Source organism: Sinocyclocheilus grahami, unplaced genomic scaffold (genome assembly GCF_001515645.1).
Source record: "Sinocyclocheilus grahami isolate Dianchi unplaced genomic scaffold, SAMN03320097.WGS_v1.1 scaffold1398.1, whole genome shotgun sequence".
In the NCBI taxonomy this organism is placed as follows: Eukaryota; Metazoa; Chordata; class Actinopteri; order Cypriniformes; family Cyprinidae; genus Sinocyclocheilus; species Sinocyclocheilus grahami.
The window spans coordinates 54239-64004 of NW_015506577.1; the positions used below are offsets into that span (position 1 = coordinate 54239).

At 40.5% G+C, this 9766-nt stretch overlaps 1 protein-coding gene across 1 annotated transcript in view; it reads right to left on the bottom strand.

Moving 5' to 3' along the window:
* LOC107569939 (round spermatid basic protein 1-like) overlaps positions 1–7851 on the bottom strand; it is a gene marked incomplete at its 3' end in the record, with an annotated part of 34133 nt that extends 26282 nt beyond the window's left edge. Inside the window, exons 1-3 of the mRNA XM_016256113.1 lie at positions 7715–7851; positions 4661–5324; positions 2786–3161 (exon numbers count right to left, since the gene is read on the bottom strand). Of these exons, the coding sequence (XP_016111599.1) occupies positions 2786–3161; positions 4661–5324; positions 7715–7820 (1146 nt within the window). The remainder of the gene's footprint in view (positions 1–2785; positions 3162–4660; positions 5325–7714) is intronic.
* Between the last annotated feature and the right edge of the window lie 1915 nt (positions 7852–9766).

Here is a 9766-nt window from a genome sequence, read left to right on the forward strand (position 1 = left end):
TATATTTGATATATATATATATATATATATAGGCTACTTGTTTTTCATGAATGTATTTTACAATACAAAGAGCAATGTGTAACAGTTTACCAGATATAGTCCAACACTTATTAACTTTTGTGTTCCCCACTAAATAATGTTGTTTCACTAAATGTTTCGTTTTAATGTTTTTATAAAATTATTGTGCACCCATGATTTTTCTAGAATAACTTTTGCTGCTGAATTATTCACTAGTCTAGTTTATAATAGTATTTTTTTGTCATATATTATGATTATATATTTATTTCATTTGTTATTTTTAATTAAAATGAAGTTGTCTATATTTAGCTGATTGTGTTTAACACACAGAAGTATAGAAAAATTCTACATTGATTTAAAAAAAAAAAAAAATTCTGGTATCGGTATCGGCTGATACTCAGAATTTTTGGTATCGGATCGGATCTGAAAAAATGGTATCGGTGCATCCGTAATTTTAAAAAGAGCAAGGAAAAACTGAGCAAGCACACATGTTCAAAAGGTACTTACCTTTGACTCTGATGTCACTGTACCTCTGGAAATGGTGATAGGCAGCCTTCCATGGGTTACGGTATTGGCGCAACAGAGTAAGGGGAGGTCTGGGGCGGACTGGTACATAACGAACACCGTCCTCATCTGCATTAATACAACCAATAATACAACTGAACAAGTGTACACCCATTTTGGGGGTATTACAAATTTGCACTGCTAACCAATATCAAACTATTAAACTAATAAAAATAACATATAATATATAAAATTATATTTGGTGCAAGTAAACTTTTCGAAGGAAACAATGAGTCCAAATTGTTCATATTTATAAGCCATTTCTAATGCTAAAGCAGATAGTTCAAAAATTAAATCACGTTCATGTTGACAGTTTTGTTAAAGAAATTACATGTGTATGAATCTTTATTATAATTTATTCTAATTAATTTATGTGAATATTGTTTTCACGTTTACTTAAATTAATAGTTGCTATTATGTTTTAAATGTTCTGTAAAAATAAATCCATTTACAGTAATGAAGGAATCAGTATCAGTAAAACTGGCATTCAGTCAATACTTAAAAAAGGTAAAGGCTACTTGTTTTTCATGAATGTATTTTACAACAATACAAAGAGCAATGTGTAACAGTTTACCAGATATAGTCCAACACTTATTAACTTTTGTGTTCCCCACTAAATAATGTTGTTTCACTAAATGTTTCGTTTGAATGTTTTTATAAAATTATTGTGCACCCATGATTTTTCTAGAATAACTTTTGCTGCTGAATTATTCACTAGTCTAGTTTATAATAGTATTTTTTTGTCATATATTATGATTATATATTTATTTCATTTGTTATTTTTAATTAAAATGAAGTTGTCTATATTTAGCTGATTGTGTTTAACACACAGAAGTATAGAAAAATTCTACATTGATTTAAAAAAAAAAAAAAACTGCGCTGTATCGGATCGGAATTAGCCGATACTCAGAATTTTTGGTATCGGATCGATTCTGAAAAAATGGTATCGTTGCATCCCTAATAACACACTCAGCAAAATATTGTCTAATTATTGTTATCGATAAAATCCCAGAAAATATTAAGATATATTTTTTGTCAATACCGCACACCCCTAATATATTTAATGTTTTGTTTAGAAAAAAAATAAATAAAAAACGTGTGTGTGTGTGTGTGAGAGAGAGAGAGTAACAATCCTAAGAGCTCACAGGTCACAACACACACACAAAGACACACAATCAAACACAATGTCATCTTGATCTGCGCTCATTGCTCTGCTGCAGAAACACAGCTTTACTATTCATTCTAACCAGACGATTCCAGCGTATATAAAGATAATCTAGCAAAAAGAGAGCTTCTCGTCTTCACGGCTACTCTAACGGTACAGTACAATTCACCAGCTACAGTCATCAACAATAACCCTAACAGATCAAGCAGAACCAGCTCTGCACATCGTCAGGTGGATCAGGCTCTGTTTAACTCAGTCCAGGCCCTTGTCATTTCTAGGCTGGAGTACTGGACTTCCATCATGTTCTAGCTGCTCTTATGAGTCTACACACCGTCCAGAAGCCTGCGGTCAAGCACTGAGCGACGCTGTGTGGCACATCACAGAGAGGCACAACATCACGTCCCAGAATGCTGTTCCTTGCTGGTGGAATGATCTTCCTAACCCTATACGGAACGCTGAATCCCTGACAATATTTAAGACAGCTGAAAACCCGTGAGCACTTCACCGCTGCCTCTTTAAAACACTTCTGTATTACTAGCAGTGTTGCCAAGTCCACAGTTTTCCCCTACTGCATAGGGTAAACGTACTCGTTAAGCACACTTCCATATTTGAACTCAGATTATAAAAAGAAAAAATTATTTATTATCCTACTTGATGTCTTAACCAATTGATGTGTTTGTTACTACATTCCTCCTGTAATTTCAAGTCAATCAGATCATTGCACGCTGAGATATGGGTCTCCATGTGTGCACACTGTCTGCTGGCCATTCTGAAAGCCGTCTGAAAACTTTCACCAAAAGAGGAACTCCTTAAATGTGCATTTTTTAGATATTTAAGCCTCACTACTTATTGTAAAATTAAGAGATTAATGTTCAGACTTTTGCATATAACCTGGAACTTGGATGTGGGAAATAATTACAGTTAGATCCAAAAGATAGTTCTGTTATTCTAGACGTTCGTTTGCTGATGTTTAATCGTCTCATATAACGTCTGAACACAAACACCCAGCAGTGCAACACAGCCTGTGCATCTACTAACCTGAGTGTGGAAGTTTGCCATACTAGTCGTCTCGATGTCCTTCTTCCCCAGGATCTCCATTTTGACGGGTGAGTTGGGGAACTTAGTAGAGAAGTACTCCAGGAAGTCTGGGAGGTAGGAGGCGGCGCCGTGAATCACACCCATCACGTAGTTAGCGGCTCCATCCTGGTCCTCGCAAAACGCTAGCGTCACAAACTCCTGTGCAAACCTCTGCATCTCCACAGGAGACAGGACAGAGAGCTCCTTGCTGTAGGCGTGAGCCCCCAGACCCCCTCCGTTCGGCTGGTGCTCCACGTGAACCAGACAGCCGAACTCCAGCCGCTCCAGTTTAGCGGCTCTGGCCTCGCCGTCTGCTGCGCTCGCGCTCTGGCCACAGCTGTATCACACACACCTGTCTAAACATAAGATTGATCACATGACCATAAATGCAAAGATACACCGAATGCTATTAATAAACAAATGATGCAGCGCCAGTGAAGTATTGTGTGGTCATGTGATCACTCCAGTACAGTGAGCTCTTCAGGAACCAAGGGAATGTGAAGTGAGCAGTGCATGATGGGATTGATGACGTCACTCACGTCATGTCCAGGCTGCTAATGCCTGCAGGTCTGACTCATCTCTGCCTGACATACAGCAGAACAAACACTGCTAGCGATCTCTCTCTCTCTCTCTCTCTCTGGCCGTGTGTCCAGGCGTTTTATGGAGCTCACGTTTCTATTAATGGTACAAACGGAAGAAAAGCAGATGCTGTTTCTAATGAAAAGATTGTCAAACATCAGACCTCATGGGTCGGCCTGTCTCTGTGTTTCTGACAAAGCGTGTGTGTGTGTGTGTGAGAGAGAGAGAGTAACAATCCTAAGAGCTCACAGGTCACAACACACACACAAAGACACACAATCAAACACAATGTCATCTTGATCTGCGCTCATTGCTCTGCTGCAGAAACACAGCTTTACTATTCATTCTAACCAGACGATTCCAGCGTATATAAAGATAATCTAGCAAAAAGAGAGCTTCTCGTCTTCACGGCTACTCTAACGGTACAGTACAATTCACCAGCTACAGTCATCAACAATAACCCTAACAGATCAAGCAGAACCAGCTCTGCACATCGTCAGGTGGATCAGGCTCTGTTTAACTCAGTCCAGGCCCTTGTCATTTCTAGGCTGGAGTACTGGACTTCCATCATGTTCTAGCTGCTCTTATGAGTCTACACACCGTCCAGAAGCCTGCGGTCAAGCACTGAGCGACGCTGTGTGGCACATCACAGAGAGGCACAACATCACGTCCCAGAATGCTGTTCCTTGCTGGTGGAATGATCTTCCTAACCCTATACGGAACGCTGAATCCCTGACAATATTTAAGACAGCTGAAAACCCGTGAGCACTTCACCGCTGCCTCTTTAAAACACTTCTGTATTACTAGCAGTGTTGCCAAGTCCACAGTTTTCCCCTACTGCATAGGGTAAACGTACTCGTTAAGCACACTTCCATATTTGAACTCAGATTATAAAAAGAAAAAATTATTTATTATCCTACTTGATGTCTTAACCAATTGATGTGTTTGTTACTACATTCCTCCTGTAATTTCAAGTCAATCAGATCATTGCACGCTGAGATATGGGTCTCCATGTGTGCACACTGTCTGCTGGCCATTCTGAAAGCCGTCTGAAAACTTTCACCAAAAGAGGAACTCCTTAAATGTGCATTTTTTAGATATTTAAGCCTCACTACTTATTGTAAAATTAAGAGATTAATGTTCAGACTTTTGCATATAACCTGGAACTTGGATGTGGGAAATAATTACAGTTAGATCCAAAAGATAGTTCTGTTATTCTAGACGTTCGTTTGCTGATGTTTAATCGTCTCATATAACGTCTGAACACAAACACCCAACAGTGCAACACAGCCTGTGCATCTACTAACCTGAGTGTGGAAGTTTGCCATACTAGTCGTCTCGATGTCCTTCTTCCCCAGGATCTCCATTTTGACGGGTGAGTTGGGGAACTTAGTAGAGAAGTACTCCAGGAAGTCTGGGAGGTAGGAGGCGGCGCCGTGAATCACACCCATCACGTAGTTAGCGGCTCCATCCTGGTCCTCGCAAAACGCTAGCGTCACAAACTCCTGCGCAAACCTCTGCATCTCCACAGGAGACAGGACAGAGAGCTCCTTGCTGTAGGCGTGAGCCACCAGAGCTCCTCCGTTCGGCTGGTGCTCCACGTGAACCAGACAGCCGAACTCCAGCCGCTCCAGTTTAGCGGCTCTGGCCTCGCCGTCTGCTGCGCTCGCGCTCTGGCCACAGCTGTTCTCCTGCTTCAGGCTGCTGACGGAGCTCAGAGCGCCGCCCTGCTGGACTGGAGGTGGCGGCTTGAGTTCTGAGCCAGATTTGGGGAGATCAGAACACACCGTCTGGATAGATTTGCTGTACATCTTGGGCCGCTTCCGCTTTTCACCTTCTTTGTGTTTCTTTTTCTTTTTCTTCTTGACCTTTTTCATCAGCAGATCCTCAGCGGAGTCGATCTTCGGCTTCTCTCTGTCACCTACAGCACAGGAGAAAGAAGATTAACTTACACAAACATCCTCAGAACGAGAGTGATTTGGCATCCTAGCAAACAGCAGAGCTAATGAAGACAGGAGCAGACAGTCTCCAGAGTGCTTCAGATCAGCGAGAGCTTAAAGCTGATTTATACTTCTGCATCGGACATACGCTGTAGCCTCTCCGCCGTAGGATGTGCGGGGGTTTTCATTTATACTTCTGTGTCGACGTGCAGTACACATGTAAACCGCTAGTCTGCAGTGTCCACGGGCATGTTGCTAGTGTAACCCGCAGTACCACGGCAGAACAACTGTTTGTCGCGAACAACAAAGTGATGTAATGCTACATTTTATGATAAAATGATAAGACACTTGTTCTTTGATTTGTTTATTTTAAATAAGAAGGTGTAACATTAAAATATATTAAAGTATAAAACACACACACAAAACTCAAACACATACGGAGGCTCACAGCGCTCGCGGTCCTAGCAGACCAATCACAGCGCTTGCGGCCCGTGTAGATTTGACACGCTGTGACACTTTTGGAGAGGTGCACGTCAGGCTACGGCGTAGTTTCGACGCAGAAGTATAAATCAGCCTTATAGGTTAGACGTCTGTGAGACGTGAGCTTCTGTTGGTCGCGACTGATGTTTGAGTAAATCCGCTAGTTTTAGCAAAAACTGTGTATCACACACGTCCACCAGCATCACACATGTGTTCCTGCAGCACAAAAGCAGTCATAAGCAGCACAGCTATATTTGTAGCAATAGCCAACAATACATTGTACACAAAATTATCCAATTTTCTTTTATGCCAAAAATCATTAGGATATTAAGTAAAGATCATGTTCCATGAAGATATTTTGTAAGTTTCCTACCGTAAATATATCAAAACTTAATGTTTGATTAGTAATATGCATTGCTAAGAACTTCATTTGAACAACTTTAAAGATGATTTTCTCAATATTTAGATTTTTTTGCACCCTCAGATTCCAGATTTTCAAATAGTTGTATCTCAGCCAAATATTGTCCTATCCTAACAAACCAGACATCAATGGAAAGATTATTTATTCATTTATTATGATGTATAAATCTCAATTTCAGGAAATTGACCCTTATGACTGGTTTTGTGCTCCAGGGTCACAAATGATAGACACTAATAAAACAAATACAGAAACGGACAATCTAACTGACCCCGATGGCCGACTATCCATCTGCTTTGACCATGAACACACTCACCGGACACAAACTCACTACAGAGACGAGCAGATGCAGGAAAACATCACGTTCTGTAATCAAAACTAAACTGACGCACGAGTACGAGTCGAATGAGTACGTCTGTCACCACTGTGTCTCCAACAGTTTATTAATACTCTTCTTATCAACTTACTATTGATTAATGACTTATCTACTTCTATTTCTTTAAATTCTTTAATGACACTCACTATATGGTGAGACAAACATAGTATTTTTTGTCATGTGAATAAAAATTGAGATGCAAAAACAACATGTAACTAATGCACTACTTTCATTAATGATGTGACATGATTAGTTCGTTTAGTCCTCAGTTGTGCGCAAACAATCGTGTGTGTTAAACACAATCTAGGGGCGACAGTGAAAATTAACTTTGTGTGTTTCCATAAATGAAGAGGCACAGATGAGAGTTTAGCAGCTGACGTGATGAAAACACTGACTTTAGTGATTCTGACTGCATTTGTGCAATGTAAATATCACTGTTTTAAAGAATATTTCTGATTGCTTGGAAAAATATTAAAAAAAACAAACAGTCGATTCAATCTTACAAGTGGATCCCATATGCTAAATGTTTTATAACATCATCATTATTAACTGATTATAAATGGTGAACGTAGATCTTTGCTCACTGTCATATGATCAAGTCAGTAAAGTGACTGAATGTACGTCACAAACACTTCCCGCTTTATTTAGAATCAGACTCAAACCTAAAACGACTCGCGGTTCAGTGAGTGAGTCAGTAATAACTCTGAACGATTCACTGCCTAAGCGAGTTAAATATTAAATCATCACATTTGCAAACAATCTGGTCGGTCAGTTTTAATTCTGGAGCCCAGGGGCGCTGTGCCGGGGGGGAGGTTAGGACCATTCCAAGGGCCGGTGAGGGCCGGTTGTTACCCGTCTGCTGCCAGCAGAAACAGTGTTTTTGAGCAGGTTCACTCTTTCTCAGATGTCTTTTAGTGACCAGCATCTGTCTAAAGCTGTTTAGGAACCCAACATATTTTAATAATACATTCTAATTATTAAAATTATAAATGATGTGCATGTCAAGAAGTGAACCCGAGTTTCCAAATGCATGTGAGGTCAGAGGTCAAACACAGGTGAACGTGATTGTTGTGAATTATGATTGACAGATCGCTCACCTTTCTCCAGGATCTTCACCTCTCCATTCTCCCTCTTCATCTCCATCATCAGCTTATGTTTTCTTTTCTCCTTCATCTCTTTCTCCTGCTCTTTTTCTCTGTCCATCTCTCTCTCTCTCTTCTTCTCGCTGTCTCTGTCTCTCTGTTTCTCTTTGTCTTTGATAGTGTGATCTGTAGGAGGAAGAAACACATTGGACGGTTAAAAGAAACCAAAGCATTCACAGATGTCAGGTTTCTCTGATTCCTGGACTAAAGCGCCGTACAGAGGGTCACGCGTGTGAACGACGGCCTACTGAGAGACACAATGGTGTAAGTTTGTGAATTTACCAGCTCACGTCTTTAACTAGTAGTCACATTCCCCAACAGGTTCTCAAAGCATATTTTCATATATATTATAAATAAATATATACTTTATATATTTCAAAGTATATACTGTCATGAAAAATAGGGTTTGGAAAGCCCTAAAAAGAAGCTTTATTTTCTTTAATTTAGGTCCTTTGTATCCTGAACAGGCTTCATGAGGGTCACGATCCTCGTGCAAACACACATCACGTTCACGAGGATGGTTTGCACTGACCTTCACGTACATCAACAAGCTGCAAGCTGCCAGGGTACAATCATGAGTTATCATGAAGACCAACTGCACAGATTGTGAAACGAATGAAAATATGATTATAAAACACTAAACATACTGTTGTGGAGGCAGGTAAACAGAGACAATGAAAAATGATAATTCTGTCATTATTAACTCTCCCTCGTGTCGATCCTGACCCGTAGGACTTTCTTTCTTCTGCAGAACACAAAAGAAAAGATTCTGAAGAACTGCTTTTGTTAATACAGTGAAAGTAACCACTGCACCTATCTGACCTTCACTTTATTGACATTTTTCAAAATATCTTCTTTAGTGATCCAGAAAGTCAGTCATGCAGGTTAAGAATGATGTGAAGGCGAGCAAATGACGGCTTGATCATGTTTGGGTGAGTCAGTGAGAGTTAGTAGAAGTTAGGGTGAGTTAGTAGGAGTTAGGGTGAGTTAGGGTCAGTTAGTAGGAGTTAGGGTCAGTTAGTAGGCGTTAGGGTCAGTTAGTAGGAGTTAGGGTCAGTTAGTAGGCGTTAGGGTCAGTTAGTAGGAGTTAGGGTCAGTTAGGGCTAGGTAAGCATCTGTAGGACAGGCAGCCAACAGTGCGTCTTTAATGAATGAATATGGCTTTTGTGCTGTTTTCATAACAGTTGTGTTATGACAGATGGGTTACTACTTTATTAGTGTTTATTAATGTCATGTGGGAGTAACAGGCCTGACACAAACAGTAAATAACACACAACAGTTCAACACAGTGAAGCTCACAGTATAACTCGGAGAACAGCATATTTATTACAGAGCAACAGAAGATCGCTGTACATGACTGTCTCGTGTTCTCCAATCACCGAGCGAGTGTTATTACTGAGACTCCAGCAGTAATACAGCAGTTATTATAATCGTGATCTTCTGGTGTCCGTTAGGCATCTCAGGAACGACAGAAGATATTTAGATTACTGTTTTTATTAGTACGAGCTATTATTCTGCCGTCCTACAGACTAATTTAACACTTGAATATAAAAACACGCATTTATTATAGGATATGATGATGTTTGCCGATGGATCTGTGCGGTAACACAGGAGATGTGATGAGGTAACACAGGAGATGTGATGATGCTATTATAATGACAGCAGATGTGAATTATTGTGATGGTAATACGCGCGTCTGCGGCGGGTCACATTGCAGCTGCACGCGCCTCACCGATGCTAAGCTAACTAGCTCGCGCTGTCGGTGTTTTCCACGCAAATAAACACATACGCACTCATCCACGAGCACAATAAACACATCATAAACGCTCACACACACACACAGATCACAGCTAGCGAAGCAGCAGGCCGTTATCAGCCGCAAACAGCAGCAGCGAAGCGACTAGCGATACCTTTCTGCGACAGCTTCAGCTCTCCGTTCTCCTTCTTCACACTGAGGTGATTTTCAGCCGCCAGTTTGTGTTTCTTCCTCTCTTTCTCTCTCTCTTT